The 18,563-nt window shown below is 43.8% G+C and overlaps 1 protein-coding gene across 1 annotated transcript in view; it reads right to left on the bottom strand.

Annotated features, from left to right (window-relative positions):
* CCT4 (chaperonin containing TCP1 subunit 4) overlaps window positions 1-18,563 on the bottom strand; it is a 22,187-nt gene that overhangs the window by 329 nt on the left and 3,295 nt on the right. Inside the window, exons 2-13 of the mRNA XM_018555932.1 lie at window positions 15,018-15,070; window positions 14,850-14,939; window positions 13,251-13,359; window positions 11,685-11,827; window positions 8,497-8,618; window positions 5,621-5,753; window positions 4,051-4,190; window positions 3,647-3,743; window positions 3,301-3,411; window positions 3,065-3,195; window positions 2,163-2,397; window positions 1,969-2,082 (exon numbers count right to left, since the gene is read on the bottom strand). Coding sequence (XP_018411434.1) covers window positions 1,969-2,082; window positions 2,163-2,397; window positions 3,065-3,195; window positions 3,301-3,411; window positions 3,647-3,743; window positions 4,051-4,190; window positions 5,621-5,753; window positions 8,497-8,618; window positions 11,685-11,827; window positions 13,251-13,359; window positions 14,850-14,939; window positions 15,018-15,070 — 1,478 coding nt within the window. The remainder of the gene's footprint in view (window positions 1-1,968; window positions 2,083-2,162; window positions 2,398-3,064; window positions 3,196-3,300; window positions 3,412-3,646; window positions 3,744-4,050; window positions 4,191-5,620; window positions 5,754-8,496; window positions 8,619-11,684; window positions 11,828-13,250; window positions 13,360-14,849; window positions 14,940-15,017; window positions 15,071-18,563) is intronic.

Here is an 18,563-nt window from a genome sequence, read left to right as displayed (position 1 = left end):
CCCCCCCCACAAAAAAAAAATACATGTTCTAATAAATGTTTCAGAAGAACTGGTGGTCTTAACTGCCCGGTCTTTGATGACATTGTTTGCTGTGAGATCTACCTGCTCTTAATGACCCCATACAAAAGCATTGGAGGACAATAACACCCTTCTAGACCACACAGGCCGGCATATAATAAAAACACACCTTTTTATAGTAGAAATACAGAATGTTGCCTCTTCCTTAAAAATAACTCCTTTACTAAGGAAATTATCACTTTTTAAATTTGTGGAAATCCTCAGCAAAAACGAAAAAGAAACCTCTTGTAAGAGACAAAATGAGGGATGACATTGCTGACCCATGTGCAATATTCTGGCCGCCTTTGGGTTAGATACCGTTGGAGCCACTGACACCAAACAAGCATGCTGTGAGTGGTAGAGAAAAAAAAAAAAAGCAAGCCCAAAACTAATCTGCATCTGTTCCAGGTCCCTCACTCAGAAAGTGAAGCCACATGATCAGCATGAAAGCTGAGCCACTAGCTTGCTCAGAACTAGAGCAGCAATGCCAGGATTCTTTCATAGTACTCCAATTAACTGGCTCTTTCACTATCCAAATATATCCCCATAGCTTGACAATACTAAAGCACACAGGCCATCATTTAAGACAGTGCAGGGCCAAATGACAAATGTTAACTATTATAAGCCTTAAATGATACATTCTAGACCAGGGGTAGCCAAACTCAGGCCCTCCATGTGAGAATCTTGCAATGCCTCATGGGATTTGTAGTTCCATCACAGCTGGAGGGCCAGAGTTTGGCTACCCCTCTTCTAGACATTACATTTATGTCAGTTCAGGGTCAGTGTTGTGTTTTATCGTCATAGTGCTACTTTTATGCAGCAGAAACACAGATGTATGAATTAAGCTGCAAACATATAACAAAGCTGACTCATGCACCGTGTCACTGCTCGTGTTTTGCACTGTCTTCCCATGTGATAGAACTGCTAGCTCCTCACCCTCCAAGCCTCTCACTTCCCATAAGCCTTGTACAGCTGAGGAACAGGTGTAAACCCACCTTCCTGCTGACAGGTGAATGCAGTGACAGCGTGGTCCATGACTCAAGACTGCAACAGTCTGGTAACTGCTGCCATTTAACTATTTAAAATGAAAATCGTATTCTTCTACTAGTTACAGTAGAACTACTGGGAAAGTCCCTGCTATTACACACACTTGTCCAAGAAAGTGCCTCCTGCGTCTCATCCCAGATCATGCACACTGCACTGCGGAGAATAGAATTGCCCAATGACAGTACCTAGCTAGCCAATAAGGACACTCTTACTAGACAGAGGTGGGGGGCACGTTGAGGCCTTCATAGCAAAGTAAAAATAATCTCACACGGGGCACAGGTAATAGGGGACACCTTTCATTTTAGAGTAAGGGAGGATTATAAACCCAGTTTTTTTTTGCCATCTGCGTCCGATTGGGGAGATTCCCCTTTACTTCTTGCTAGCCACAACAGGATGCGAGGAGGAAATCCCTGGTGGTCAGTAGGGTCACAGTACTCGTGTCTCCATTGGAAGGTTTCCCCCATCTATTCCTGTTTTGATGACAACCCAAAATTCAGGATTTTCTTTCACTTTTAGTGATAACGTTCACTAGGACAAACAGACAGTGACTCTCCCTAATTGGGACACAGACAGCAGAAAAACTTACAGGGGGTTCTAATCCCTCTTCACTATCAGTGCTTCAGTTGCACTTTGAAAAACACAAAGCTACTCAAATTCCGGTGCGGGCGATCACACTACGGGCGGGGGTGTCAGCGGTGCCATTGACATGAATGGCACCAACACGCCCCCACTTATCCCAGAACGCTGCCTGGATTGTGTCTATGCAATCCAGTGCGTTCTGGGCTCAAACCTCACCGGAATGCACTGGATATGGTGTGACTGAGCCCTTAAAATACAAAACACACAAAAGATTGGAATACTGACCACATCATCAATCTTCAGGATACTACGAACAGTTTCTGTAGCCAAAGTCAATGAACTGATAGACACCAACAGTGGTTGAACAACCAACTCTTCCAAAATGTTGGAGATTCCTCCCTGTAAACAGAACATCCATTTAACAACATATTCCATCTTGCAGGGTGATAAAAGTAGCAAACAAATAAGAGAAAAATTACCTTGCGCACATTGATGCCAGCCGTTTTCTCACCCTGAGCATGTCTGTTCCTCAGCTCTGTTACAGTGGATATTGGGTTAAGACCGGCATTTTCTGCTAATGTGGATGGAATAACCTCCAAAGCATCTGCAAAGGCTCGAATACAGTAAGCCTCCATGCCACTGAGAGTTCGAGCATATTCATTCAGATGCAAGGATAATTCGATCTCTGGGGCCCCTCCTCCTGCAATCAGAGCTCTATGAAGAAGAAAAAAACACCATGACCATCTGCCACCTTCTCGCTCATAGGGACAAGCACAACTATTGTTTAAGCACCCCTTTCCTTTGCCAAATGTTCCATGAATCAATACCAAATATGAACCATTCATCTTCTGAAAACCTTACTAGTGCTCAATCACTGAAGAACTCTGCTCCAGTCTGTCCTCAGATCCACTCATTCCCCCATTGGGCACCAATATCCTGCCCCTCGTACAATACAGAGAAGGTGAACCCAGGCTGTCAATATCAGCCTGCATGTCAAAGATATTGGTGTGGCACTGTTCTTAATATACGTTCACCCTGGGGAAAGGGGGGGGGTAAAAAGACTGACAGGCGCATCAAACATTGAGTCTTCAGGAAGCACACCGCGGTAGGTACATTAGACCGTATTGCAGAGGTAGGCAACTTCGGCACTAGATGTTGTAGAACCACAAGTTCCATGAGGCATTACAAGACTGACTGCCACAGGCATGAATCCTAAAGACTAGTGTGAATGGTTCAATGTTCTCTAAAAAAATATTTTTTTTAAAAAGCGCTGCAGGTAATATTAGTGGTATATAAGGAACAACATTTTATGATATACTATGGCTTCAAGTAGCTCATCCTCTAAGTAAAAGTGAAAAACAATTTGATGGAACAAAGATACCTCTTCTTAACTAAGCAGCGAATAACACAGAGTGCATCATGAATAGAGCGTTCAGCTTCTTCAATGACCAGTTTGTTGGACCCCCGAACAACAATTGTAACCGTTTTTCCAGGATTGGCACAACCAGTAATCTACAGAAAAAGAAGCAGACAAAAGTAATACAAGAAAACAAAAGTTACACACACACACACACCTCTCTCTCTGGTGAACAAAGGGGATAAATGATTGTAAATTACCTTTACTAGTTTTCCAGACCCATTAAGACTAACTTCTTCAGCCATTTCAGCTGATGCCAACATTTCTGCAGTAAACTGGTCAATGTGTGCAATTGGCTTCGTTCCAACTGTCTGGAGCAATATTTAACAGGAAACAAAATATGAGTGAGTCTTTCCTGGCATATACAAAATCTTCAATTGACATGTAATATTAGGAAATATAATTTACAAATGATAAATCTTAAATTTGAGAATCTGTAAAAACAACAGCAATACAAAAATGACACTAAACCAGTGGGCCTGATCCCTGCAATGATTGCATTTTCCTTATTCTATGTGCCGGGTACCATGCTAACTGTTGTCTCACCTTGCATATGAACTCAATGTCTTCTCTCTCAATTTCCTTAACAACCATAATCTTCATTTTATTCAGGAAGTGTAAGGCAAGATCACTAAGGGCATCCCTGATAACAGCAAACATGAAATCACAATCAAATGGCATTCATTTTAATCCATGGAAATAAGTACATTTACCTGAAACTGAATTAAGCAGAACCACATGCAGAAAGAACAAGGGTGTCATGTGTAAGAACTGTATTAAAAGGGAATACATAGTGGTTTTGTATACATTTTTAAAGTAGGTTTTAATCCGACAAATACAGAATACTCTATATTAACCTTTCATTATAATAAGCTCTGTGCCGGTCATATGCATGCTACTGGTTACTATACAGCAATAACTGAAGTTCATGGATTTGATGTTTGTTGTACCTTAAAATTGACTTTTGTATAAGAAGCACATTGCATCCAGACTTCTTAATTTGCTTCACTAGATTGAGGATGTAGTTTCTCTCCTCACGCAACACTCTGTCCATCTGTGCATAGTCTGACACCACGATTTGATTGTCCATCTGAAATGAAATTTAGGGGGTTACAATTCAAATACGTGTGGAAAGCACGGGGAAAAAAAAAAATCAAAGTCCAGTAAACCTGTACATACATACTTTTGCTGTGTTTGTGTCAGAGAGTAAAAGGGAAGGAATATGGACACGGGCACTCCAGATGCAGTACAAATCCGTCTATTTTGTGACGGACATGCAGCATATCCCACTTAATGCAACATTTTAGGTGTCTCGCAGGATCCCCTTCCTCAGGCAGAGCATCACATTATATGCCTGAGGAAAGGGATCCTGCGAGACCCCGAAACGTTGCATGTTCGTCAATAAATAGATGCATTTGTACTGCATCTGGAGTGCCTGTGTCCATATTCCTACTCTGTGCCATCCGTTGATTACTGCTGCACCCACCTATTCTACATGGAAAAAGCAGTCAGGCATGCGATGGGTTCATGGACTGTTAGAGGGTAAACTTTATTGCGATCACATAGGGAGATGACAACCCCCCCCATGCGATAGCCAATTCACATGACAGGTCCACTTTATGGAGATATTAGGGATCACCAAGACCCGTCACCTAAGGAACCCCAGAGAAACTGATTAAGCAGAGATTCGCTTCACCAGCTTCTGTAGCCGGGAATGACTGCTGAATGCAGACGTGACTTAATATACATCACTTCCTGCATTTGGGGACCGAAGGAGATCAAAGGGAGGTCGGGTACTGATCTCCCTTTAATCTCCTGCGACAGTCACTGTGCCGGCCCTGGCCACAGCCAGTCTCGGGACCGGCGTCAGCGAGACACACGCACACCTGCGCCTAATACAAGTGATCTGGAGTCTGCACAGACGCCAGAACACTTGTATGTAAACAGCCATCGCTGGCCGATTACATTTGACAGTTTCCGCACTTGATTGGGGGCAGGGAGGGACAATTTAAGATGCCCAGCCGCTCCTATAAGGCTCCCGTCCGGCCGTTTAGGAATGGCCAATGGACGGGAGGTGGTTACTCTCACTCACTAGCAATATCTTACTGGCTAACCAGCATAAAGAGTGTCAGGTAGTCGCTTAGCAAAACAGATGCTGGAAATGTGTTCCCATCATCAAGAACACAGATATGATATCAGCCTAAATCTGGGATTCACAAACCCCAGTAGCCAAGTTTCCAAAATAAATAAAATTACAGCCAATGTCAAATTCTGAGCTCTCTAGTTTCCATCTGTCAAAATGGCTCTTGGCTTCTAGACTGGGCAAACTAGCTCCCAATATTCTGATTTGTCGATCACTCAATGCATGCTGCATGATACACTGCAATTAAAACAAAATTGTATATTTAAAAATATTTCTGCATGCTGAATATTCCCCAAATCTCCCACACCAGTTTTATTTCTTATTTTTTTTAGAATTAGTTGTAGCACCCCACAATAAAAAGCACATCACACACTCACATCTGTTTTTGGAGCAGACAAGCAAAACTGGATCAGGCCAATCTTTGCCTTCTCTACACGTGTTATTCCGGTGTTTGACACCTTCTGTGTTAGCACGAGTCCTTCAACCAGTTCACAGTCATCAATGGTTCCTCTAAAAAACAACAATGTATTAATATACAGGACTAGAACCTATTTTATAAGTCTACTAGTATCATGGGGGTATTGCACTAATGCTTTCTAATAAGACTAGTGAAATCTTGACAGGTTTTGATAATAAGGCTTTGGCTGCAATCACACCACTTAGGTCCACAGGGGTGTGTTAAATGCACACATTATGAAGCTACACAACAGACCAAAAACCACACATGCACCATTTTCTCTTTTGCAATGCACCTCAACACATGGTAGTATATTAGGAAGGAGAGTTTGGGTGCCCTTTAGAAACAACAGCACCGCACTATAACAATGCACATTACTGCAGCTTACTGGTCAGGTTTTCATTCAATCTCCTTCCCCCAACTTATATCTGGTTAAAGTGCATCTACAGTCAAAACTTTAAGTTATGGAGAGAGAAGGGAAGAAACATGATGACCATTGTAAGTGAATTGGGAAGTTATGGGAACATCTTTCAGTTTTCACAGGAACAGGAAGTGAGGAGATATTTGGCAATGGGGGACTCACAGGAACAGGAAGTGAGGAGCTATTTGGCAATGGGGGACACCTGGTGACAGGTGTCTAAGAGGGTTTCTGGGACAATAAGTGAAGGGATCGCTCTCTAACTTGATCCAAAAACAATTCACTCTACTACCGTATATCCAAAACACACACAAAAAAAATTGTTTTGACCGGGGGAAAAACTTGGAATATTCATGCAATTAATGAAATTGCTAGTTATAAACATTCCTTTTTTTTATTTTCTTGAGCTTAGCCAATACATGTTTTACAAAATGCCAAGTATAGTGGATTCAGAACCTGGCTGTCCAGACATGCTTTGCAACTAAAAGTTGTACTGCATTGTAATTGAATAGTCGTTTTTATGGCTTCACATTTAAAGAAACACCAAGCATTTTTCTTTTATCTGCCCCAATAATTTACTCCATAAAGCTTCTGTACACTAATCTAAACAAGCATCTTATTTACCAAAGCAGTGCAGAGAGATTATGCAACATGCAAACCTAGTGGTCTGCTATGCTATGAAAGCTTGTAGTATTTTATTCAGGCAATGTATACCAGTGTCTGGACACTATGTGAAACTTCCAGGATCCACACAGAAATCTTCTATACACAAAAGTCAGTAAAAGGCTTTAAATCATAAAGAACTAGGATGGTCTACCCCTCGGGGTACTACTCTACAACATATTATATTATTTATATATCAATTGAGAATCATTTAGTTCTATACTGATTAGGGATGCACCGATATATATCGGCCGAAAATGGCACTTTTGGCATAATGCCAAAAGTGCAGTTTTTCCTGCCGATACATCGGCGCATCCCTGATTTCTTTCCTCAACCGTTGGGCGCTGCTCTATGTCCCAGCAGGGAGAAGAGAAAGTGACAACCGGCCGAGCGCTGCGAGCGGCCGGCATTTCCTCCCACACCGCTCTGCCGCCTATCACAGTCCGGCAGAGCGGTGTGTGGGCGGAGACAGCGCTGTCACAGGAGGCTGAGCTCTCCTCTACACCGCTCGATCAGCCTCCTGTGACAGCTGTCAGAGAGAAGAGCAAGGTACACACACTCAGCGATCGCTGAGTGTTTGTACATAATTGAGGATATGGTATGTTAACTATATCCTCAATTATGAATGAATGGGAGTGATCTACATCACCCCCATTCATTCATAATTGTAGTTATAGTAAATCATACCATGTCCTCATGTTATCAATGAACAGGAACACTCATGGAGTATTCCTGTTCATTGAGAACAGGGGACACAGAAAAAGAGAGATTGTGGACTGTGTTCTCAATCTCTTTTTCTATTTTAAAAGGGCAATATCAGGGGTCTGTTTAGACACCTAATATTTCCCCAAAGCCCCTAAAAGTAAATAAAAATATTTAATAAAAAATGAAATCTAAAAAAAATGAAAACGTTTATCAAAAATAAATTTAAAAAAAAAAAAAAAAAACATTTTCGGTCTGACATTTTTTTTAAATTTCGGTTCGGTTTTAAAATGTCCATTTCGGTGCACCTCTAATACTGATGCAAAGTATACCACAATTAATTCACCTCATAATCTTTGGATCACAGGGCTGTGGGGTCTGTGTGTCTTTAAAAGGAGAACTATGAGGTGATTTTTTTTCACTCATCCTCATAGTTAGAGCCGACGTGTGACAATGAAACTGACACGTCGGCTCTATTGATCAGGAAGTGAGCGAACACAAAGTCGCTCGCTCAGTTCCCCATCATCTCCCTGCAGAGAGCGGTCACTGCCAGTCACCACTCCCTGCAGGGATTCCCCCCCTCCCCAATCCTCCAGCGCTGATCGGAGGAATGGACGGGGAAGGGGGCAGGCACAGCTGGCTCTGCCTCTAGATAAGCAGAGCCCGCTGTCTAAAAACCAGCTGGATCTCAACAGTATTGTCAGGATCTGTCCTGGCTGCGGCACTCCGCTATATACTGAGCTTTGGGTCACGGGAGGACGTTAGTACATGTCCTCCTGTGACCCTAAAGAGAACTGTGGGATTAAAAAAGGTTACACCATAGTTCTCTTTTAAGCATATCTCTTTACTCAACTGTTGAAAATTGGTAGGATGGGCTACCAACCATTTAATGTCTGTAGAGAACCTTTAAATATGCCAAGTCAGCCAAATACCACTGTAAATCAATCGGCATAAAATCAGTTGAAGTTGGTGAACACTATCAAAGCAAGACCTCCATTTTTTTTTTTTTTTACCCAAGTTTCTTGACAATTTTAATGTCCCGAAGATCAACGCCAGTTGCGGTCAATGGATCGATCACCCTCATCACAGCGTCCACACTCATCGGGGCAAGCAAGCTAGAATACTGGGACACCACCTAAAAAAAGCCATACAAATGTCAGCGGTCAGGAACAAAAATCAAATATACTATGAAACAGTAAGAACCTGTGCTTTTCCCCCCTATTAATGGCAAAGCAATAGCTTTGCTTGAATCCTTCCTTCCCCAGCACCATATTTCTATCTGTTCTTCATTTTCCCAGCCACTCATGGTTTAGTGCAAAAGAATTAAGAAATAACTGGAACTTCTAGGTATGGCGCAGCATGATTTTGACTATGTGACAGCACTGGGCCAACCAGCACTTTCACATGGGGTTGGGGGGGGGGGATTTATCAAAACTGGAGCAAACTGAATCTGGAGCAACCAATCAGCATCTCTTCAGTTTGCACAGGTAAGATTTGAAAATGAGAGAGAAGCTGATTGGCTGCAGTGCAAATCTGCTCCAGATTTTGTCTGCTCCAGTTTTGATAAATTCCCCCAGGGAGTTTACCGTGTTTCCCCGAAAATAAGACACTGTCTTATATTTTTGGGGGGGTCAAAAAAACACACCAGGTCTTATTTTCGGGGGAGGTCTTATTTTTTTTTTTTTTTTTTTATGTACAACAATCCAAAATTAATGCAAATCCAAATTAAATAATCCAAAATGGAAAAGTCAAGAATATGGTGCTCAGGCTAATCAGGGGTGACATCCCTTTCCAAGAGCAATTTGGTCACCAATCGCTGGCCAGGATGAGCGAAGCACACTTTCACTATAGATTCCTCACAGGCGGAGTGCATTTGGTATCACTCCGCCTGTGACAGGAGCCGGCACTATAGAGGAGGCATCGGCTTATGCGGCTCTGCTCCCTCCGGTGCCGCCTCGCTTCCTCTAGCGCTGGCTTCGTTGGCACCGCTGATTCTCTCCCGCGGCTCTTCAAGTTCACCCTTATGCCACCACCGGCCCTGGGAATTGTCACAACTAGGTCTTATTTTCGGGGTAGGTCTTATATTTTAGCAATTCCAAAAAATAGTACTTGGTCTTATTATCGGGGTAGGTCTTATTTTCAGGGAAACAGGGTATAACCCACTAAGCTAGAACTCCAATTTGATTAACACAGGGCTCTCATTTGCTCCCAAACAGCTGAATAAAAGCAGCAGGGGTGTGCAAGGAAAACAAAACTGTGTGCAGTGATTCTGACAGATTATCAGCTGGGAGGCATAACAATACAAAAAATGCAAGTAGAAACCTTGAATAATTTTCAAGGCTATTTTTTGCACACAAAAGTATAAAAAGTCATCAAGTTACGATTTATTTAAGAACTAAATAAAAATGTCTACATTTTCCATAAAATATAAAAGTAGGTGTGGAAATGTAAAAAAAAAAACAAAAAAAACACTTGTGCAAGCGGGGGCCCCATCTACTTGTCCCTCATGACAATCTACTTGTCCTGATACAAAAAAAATTTTTTTTTTAACCAAAACCAGATTTGGAAGTGCCAGGAAGAGCTTCTCAGTCAGTGCCGTCAGGTGACCGCGCTGACGAACAAATGCTTGCAATTTGCAAGCGAAATTCAGAATATATGGCACAGGTACAGATAGCACACCCATATTGGCAGAGAGGAAAGACAGTTCGCAGAAAAGGTAAGTATAGCAGGAAGGAGTGGGGGCCAGATTTGTGGGCAATTCCATTTTTCCAAGTTACTTGGGAAAGTAAATTTACCCTTTGGGGCTGGTGCAGACTTGGGTGATTGTGTGCGGTTGCATACAGCGGTTGCCGCGCGGCCCCATTGATTTCAATTGAGTTATATCCACGTGGTAATATCTGTACCTTTTTTCACGACACTCACCGTGCAGGGTTTTCAACTGCGATTATGCGCGATTGCACGGGCGGTATTGTGGCGGGTAACCGCGCAATCTGCCTGCAGCGACTGGGGTGCCATTATTGCAGCGCAATCGGCGGCGGTGTGTGATTCTGTGACCGCGCGGCCATCCACACGATTGCCGTGCAGTAACTAATTGCTCACTCCGTGTGTACACACACACACCAAGCCCTATGCATGCGTTTATTCGCATGCAGATGGTGGGTGCAGCGGGGTTGTTTTTTTTTACTTTGTAAATGTTTCTTATTTTTTACTGTATCGCCTTTTTATTTTTTCCATTTTTGTTATTTTTTTAAATTTTCCACTTGACTTTATTGCTATCACACGGGGATAACAATCCCGTGTGATAGCTTTGGGGAGGTGAAGGTTCTCTTTATTGACCCCGTCACCTCCAACACAGGAGTTCTAGCACAGCACCCGTTATCCTGTGACAGGAAGGCTGCATTCCTGTGTCACTATTCACACGGAGCAGAGAAGCGCTCTCTACTCTGCTCCGTGCACTCTAATCTAATTTGCCGTGGTCCCAGGTCCCCCACAAGAGCAGGGGACTCCTAAGACCACGGTAGAAAGGAAGCAAGCGTGCAGCGAGAGAGGCAGCCAGGAGCGGTACATGGCTGCCGGAGATAGAGGGGAGGAGAGGGGGGGGGGACGAGGCAAGGGGAGCAAGATGCAGGCTGGTTACAAGTGATTTTGGACCGCTGTACAGCCATTCAAGAACACTTGTACAAAACGGCTACCACACTAAATTTAGCCGTGCTGCCTGCTCGCAGCCGGGCTAACTGTAGAAAAAAAAATAACTACTCGCCCGACACTGCCTGTCCCGGGTGATAGGAATTCCACACCCCTGATCCTGATCCTTGAGAAACAACAAACTACAGTTTTAATGTGTAGGCAATGCATATATACAAAAATATTAAGAACAGCACATCTTTTGAACAGAGAGGCACCTACGGCTACATTCACAGGGGGCATTCTAGGATACCTGCAGCAGGAATCCCATCAATGTATGTGACAGCAGCTGCATCGATCAGCAGGAGCCTGCATGTAATTGTACATGCATATCTTTCTGGAATAGATGATGGATACTCAGGGATACCTGCCAAAGGAATCCCAGAACATAGCACGAGTCCCTGTGTGAATGGGCTCTAAATTATGTCCCTTGAATAATTCTTCTGCCCCCTTTATCATTTTGTACTTGGTGTACATCAAGAAAGCAATCTTCAGCCAGTTATTTCATGTAACATACCTTCGAGTTGAGTGATGTTGTGGCACTGTTTAAGAGGGTTTCACGATCACTTAACTCCACTGGCTGAGCCATGTTGGTTAAAATTTCAATTCCTTTCTCTGCAGCCAACTGGAATGACTCGGAAATAATGGTGGGATGGATTCCTGTGCAGGGAAAAAAACCATACAACACGTTTAAACAAGGGATGCACCGATACCAGTATTGGTATCAGTGCTGATACCGAGTATTTGGGAGAGTACTAGTACTCACCCAAATGCTCTGATACTCACCCCCCTGATACCGAAACTTCTGGTCAGAAGGAGAGTGAGAATTAATTCACATTCCCCTGAAACAGCCAGCTATTTGCCATGCAGATTCATAAAAGTTATAGTCTTCATCAACAGTGAACACAAATGAGGATAGAAAATTTAAGAGGACCTTAAGAGGCTGATCTGTGTCAAGAAATCTGAGTACACATACAGTGAATTGGGTCATCTGCACCTCGTGGTATACAAAGGATTATCTGTATCTATAGCCATTTTCTTTTTATTTTCAACTTTGGATAGGTTGCATAAAGTTAGTCAAGTGTTCTTGCTAGCAACATTATTGCAGTAATGCTGCTGGAGAGGTTCCTTTAATTCCTGTCTGGTGAAAACGTTGCCCCCAAGACAGTAGTAAGGAGTATTCTCTCATAGGGAGGCAAGGTGAGAATGGCATGTCCCTGCAAACACAGCCTCCTAGGCTGCAGGAGCACGGACTCAGCAGCCAGTGGGTGACCCTAGCCATGTGCCTTCATGGGGGCAGCTGCAGAACTGGAATAAGACTACTGGCTCACGATGAGGCCAGAACAGAAGATGGTGTGGGATGCAAGCTGCGTCACAGCAGGACAATGCCGGATTTACTTGGCAGGGATGTATTTGGTGAGAACCCAGAACAGATGAGAGGGGACAGACCCGAGGGGAATCCAAGTCCCTCTTTAACATTAATGAGGCTGGATTTTAAAGCAAGTAAAAAGATGGAGTTTTTTTTTTCTCTTGAAGTTATTCTATAAGCTAGGTGAATGGGAACCTGTAACAAATATAAAAGTAGGTGTTATCTAGGGATGTTCAGATACCAAGTACTATACTCAGTACATGTACAGATACTTTTCTAGCTCCAAGACTAGACTAGAGAGAAATTCAAAAGTTAGGAGGCAGCTGTCATTTGTAAGGAGCACACGGAGCTCCTGGGATTTGTACATCTCTGTTTTAATGTACGATTTTGTTTTTATAAATAAATATAAGTGATGCACTGATACCATTTTTCCAAGTACAAGTACTGATACTTGTCCAAGTACTCACAGATACAAGTACTGATACATTTTTGTTTATCGTCATGTGACAGTTTTTTTAAAAACAATACAGACTAATGATTTCAGGACAGTGCTGGAGCACCAGAGCCAGGTCCCAGCTGCAACCTCGATAGTTCTCATGAAAATGCCAAGTATCGGCACTGGTATCTGGACATCCCTTGTGTTATCCTAATTGGGCTGCAAAAGAGGAAAAATACTGCAAGGTGAATGCGCATGGACATAAGATGTATTAATACCTTTTTGTAGCAAGTTAGAACAAGCATCCAGAAGAGCCCCGGCAATGACTACAACAGAGGTTGTGCCATCTCCAGCTTCTATATCCTGAGCCTTGGACAATTCAACTAACTGAGGAAAATCACAAAAGAATGAGATTGACATATGAACATAACATCACATGCAACAACCAAACCACATAAATCGATTAATTGTTGCAGCTCTAGTAAGTCGATTAAAATCGACGATTGAAAACGCTGGCAACGTTTTTCGATCGTCGATTCGTCGGCTATCGATTGCTTAGCCTGTTCGGGGCTCCACACGTGGCCTGAGGTCGCACGTCACTCCCGACGTGCCCACAGCACAGGCCGCCGCATAAGCCACGCCCACCGAACAGGCTGAAGCCGCGCACACAGCTGGTCTCCTGAGCCGTGAGCTCCCTCACCCATCGATTAACCAAACTTAATAATCGGCCAACTAATCGATTATGAAAATAATAGTTAGCTGCAGCCCTACCACATACCCCTTTAGATTGTAAGCTCTCATGGGCAGGGCCCTCCTTACCATCTTGTCTTGAACTGTATTGTGATTGTAATGTCTTCCTTATATTGTAAAGCGCTGCGCAAACTGTTGGCGCCATATAAATCCTGTACAATAATACATAAGCTCAAATAGAATATTGCTTTAAATAAATTGTATTCCTCATGTCCAAGCTAGAAGGAAAGGCCAAGTCAGACAACTTTTAGGCCGGAGTCACTGTTTCAGTGCGGTTATGGATATACAGTATACCTAAACCAGGCCTGGTCAAATCTCACCCAAAAATAAAAGCCAGCACTACGCAACCTGCATATGACTAGTGGGGTAACAAAGATACATAGCTATGCAAGAGTTCAAAAGGAAAAGATTTGTCCCGTTAAGAGACATTGAAAACAATAAAATGCAGACTATGACTTTACTGTAAACACAATACACATGTACCTATGAACACAAGAGAAGGAACTGTATATCACACATGTCAAATACGAGGCACGCGGGACAGAAACAGCCCACCAATCCTGAGCCATGTACCGGCAAGTAGGATCTTTTTTTTTTTTTTTTTTACTAGCCAGCGACTGGAGCGGTAATTCAGCCGGCCGCCCTTTGAGAACCCCACACCTCCATGTTTGTCCTGGCACTTCCCTCCTGGGCCGCAGGTTTCTTCTTGCCTGCATGTTTATCCTCAGCCACACCTCCCTCCTAAGCCGCAGGTTTCTCGCCAGCATGTCCCTCCGTCTCTGGTTTCAGTAGCACTACAAGTGTCAGCAGAATAGACAGGGACTGCTGACACTTGTAGTGCCCTCACATACAGAACTATCATATGATTATGGGGTCTATGCTTTGTAATGGGGCAAGCAGCAGAGTTAGGGGGGAAAGGGGAAGTGCCTGAGACATACTTTGTGGTTCAGGCGCGTACACCAAGACAAAAACGAGCAGGTAACCCCGCTGCAAGGGTAAAGAAAAGTTTTGCCCGGAGTTGTTCTTTAACCAAACGGACAGTCCTGTTGCCGATTACAATGGGACTGTTTGTAATGCTGAAAGTTTTCCCCTTCTAGAACAGATTACACCATGTCATGAAAACTCACCATCCTTGCTGCCGGGTGTAACACTTGCATTTGTTTCAAGATGGTGGCTCCATCATTTGTAATTGTTACGTCGCCTTTACCATCCTGGATCTGAAACAAACAAAAGGACATTAAGATCGGGAATCGCTCAGAGATTCTGATATCTTGTATGTAATCTGTATGACTTACCATTTTATCCATGCCCTTCGGTCCAAGGCTGGTCCTGACAGCATCAGCAACAGCTTCACAGAAGAAAGAAAGAGAAGTCACCAATATACTCTCCGCTCTCACACCACAATATGACTGAAACCCAAAGTGAAGAGCGCCGTCACCTTCCATTCATCCCATTATTGTGTCTCCCTCATGGAAATATAGATCAGTCCTCACACATCATAGGCTGAACTGTCCCATGTGATCCGAGCACCCCAGGAGAGAACTCTGCCTGTCAGCATCCGCACAGCAGCCAGGAGACTCATCCCCGATGATGGATTTTACATGATGCAGAGTACAAGAGGGATGGGGAGAGCCCCTTGTAAAGTTATTGGAGAGCGCTTGTACTTCACCTCCTACCCATTCTTTGCAACAGGCAGAGCCCCAGTAGACCCCCCAAGGTTTTGGGGAGCACATGACCAACTCCCACTATGTAAAGCCCAGTGCCTGAACAGCCAGTTGCGTGGCTTAAACGGTGGGAGGGTTGTGTGAAACTCAGGGCTGGACAAACCCCAGAATCTAGGTAGCCAATGCTCCTTCAAAATCAGAGCTGAGCTGGCACCTAACTTTTGAGGTTCTCTGTAGTTATGGTCCATGCAGCCGACTGCTAAATAAATCCTCCTGGCTTCTGGATTGGACATACCGGGCTTCATATTCATTTTTCCACCCCGCGTTGAAGCCTTGATTTGCAGCTTAGACAGCAATGCTGGGAGGGCTTTGCAGAGGAATGCGAGGGACTACAAGCATTGGAAGGAGCCTGCTCACCAGCAAACCTGTTACTTTGTCCATCATCTTAAAAGAAACCAGGAAGTCTGCCATTGCTGACTCACTCATTACAATGCTGGTTGCCATACACAAGAGCTTCACTGACCTGAACAAGTGTGTGCATCAGGAATTCTGACTGCAAGTGCTGCAAACCCGTTCCAAGTCAATGACTTTGCACCTACAGCTGGCCATACCATTTACGATTTTTCGTAGTCAGCCCCCCCGATTAACTGCGTAGCTGGAGGAATCTCCCCTGCAGCCTATTGTATTCTGACAGCTCGCGGCTGTCACAATACCTGAACAGTGATTGCAGCTGACTGGCTGCAGGATCTGTTTGGGTGACAGTTTTTCACTCAGCTCCTTTGACAATTGATTAAAAAAAGATTGTCTTTCGTTGAACTCTTTGTTTTTTGCCAGCAGAGCCACCGATGGATTGGATTTCGGCAGACACAACAGGAAACATACAATTCAATACATGCATGCCGAGCGCAAGTCAGACAATCAGATTATGGTCAGGCAGTTAGCATTTTCAATAAGTCATCAACAATGGCAGCCTCCAGGTCTCTCCCAGATCACTGTTGCTTTAACGTGGAACTACACTCTCCTATCCTTTACAGCCAGGGAAGGTGCCATCTTAGCCTCTATTTGGATTACAGTTGCCATGGTGCTGCACATGTGTTCAGCTATGACACCAGCCATTTGAGGGCTGAAATAAGCACACTGGCAACCTTGAAAGTGTCTGTTTTGGGAGACATTCCTTTGGTGCGTCTAGTTTAGGGCTGCAACAACTAATCGACATAATCGATTTTAAAAAAAGTTGTCAACTTTTTCAATAATCGATTAATCGGCTTCAGATCAGTTGGCCCTGTTCACGGCTTCCCACATGCTGCACCTCGCACCTACTCCCCTCACACTCGCCGCTGCCAGGCCCGCCCGCAGGCACGCATCCACGCTCTACATGCCGCACCTCCTTCCCACCTCACTGTATTCGGCATTGCACTGTATAATGTATTATTGCTGGGTTTTGTTGTAGTCCTCTATAGCTTGTGGTATTCCGCATTGCACTGTATAATGTATTATTGCTGGGATTTGTAGTCCTCTATAGCCGATGCCATTCTGCATTCATTGCTGTATAATTTTACACTTTCTCTATATTGCACACCACACTTTTTTTTCTTATTTCCACCGCTCCAAGCTTGCTCCTGTGATGGACTACAACCTCAATACAAACTAGTAGTCCATCACTGAAGCCATTTTTTAAAATGTATTTTATTGTTTATCCGATTAATCGAACTTAATAATCGGATAGCTAATCGATTTTGAAAATAATCGTTAGCTGCAGCTCTAGTCTAGTTCCACTTTAAAGAACCTTTACCCAGATCTTTGAAATGACATTCTACAAACACATACTTCTAGATAAGTGTTGATGTAGTCTTTGCATATCTTATTTTTCTTTCGCAGTCTTCTGACAGTGGCCATGTGTCCTATGAGCAGATTACTAGCTCTCCATTTACTTCCTGGACCTCTGGCACATGTGACTAGGACATGTGACCATGCACATCATCTCAGGGGAGGAAAATGCCTTTCTGTGAGATCTCCTGAGATTACAGATTAGATTTCCCAGCAATGTTCTCCTGATGTAACTTTCCCAGGATGAAATGCTTTGGCACATCACATCACTAATGGCCAAGAAGACCAGGAAGTAAATGAAAAACAAGTTTAGCTAATGAATGTAAGACGATTTCATATCAGCATGCGGAGCTGTCTGCCAATGTGATTTTTAGTGAAACGGGGGTAAAGGTCTGCTTTAAGGCTGCCATAGATATTAGATGACAGACAAAAGTGGAGAACAGACACCATTACACCGGGGCCCTCACCACCAATAGCGGTTTCATGTTCGGTTTATGGAGAGGAGCAGGGTAGCAAGCTGCAGACTCCTCCAGCGTGGACCTAACAGGCATTATGATCGGCCAAAGTTCTAACATGTCCAATCCTTCTCCCCAAAACAAACCTCAGCCAGTAGTGAATGCCGATCACCAATCTGATCCAGGCTGTGCATCATCTAATGTCTATGGCCACTTTAATGGATGCGCAGAGATGAAGCTGTCCCAGGAACAGGCGGGGCGATCCTCCAAACACTCCCATTAGAATGAAGAACAAGTCTTGTATGATGAATACTTGTGTACAGCAAACCTGGCTCTGCCACAACGTGTGCAATGCTGATCATAGCACCGTCCTTCCCGTCTATACCATGGGAGGTTCCCAAACATACACATGTAGCCATGACCGTGTCAGCCTGGGACAGGGCTTGCCCTTTGTCTTCTCCAAATTGGGGCTATATATAATAAAATACTCATATCATCCCAATGAGGGAAATGAAGACTAATGAATGGGGTGGGGACTGCCAATCTGCTGGAATCCCTACACTTCACGATCGGTCTCCATTCATTGGGCGTTTTTTCAATCAACTTTGAATACTTTCAGATATGTTGCGATTGGATTTGTTTAGGTCTGGCCTCATATAGGTGTGGGAACTGTAACGCATATAGTGTAGAGATTGAACAATCAGATCGTATGTAGGGCTGCAACAACTAATCGACATAATCGATTATAATCGATTATTGAAAAAGTTGTCAACTTTTTCAATAATCGATTAATCGGCTTCTGATCAGTTGGCCCTGTTCACGGCTCCACACGCGCTGCGCGCCGCACCTCCCCACCTCACGCTCGCCGCTGCCAGACCCGCCAGCCAGCATCCAC

Source organism: Nanorana parkeri, unplaced genomic scaffold, assembly GCF_000935625.1.
Source record: "Nanorana parkeri isolate BGI_ZX_2015 unplaced genomic scaffold, ASM93562v1 scaffold11, whole genome shotgun sequence".
Taxonomy (NCBI): domain Eukaryota; kingdom Metazoa; phylum Chordata; class Amphibia; order Anura; family Dicroglossidae; genus Nanorana; species Nanorana parkeri.
This window is presented reverse-complemented; position numbering and strand designations above follow the sequence as displayed.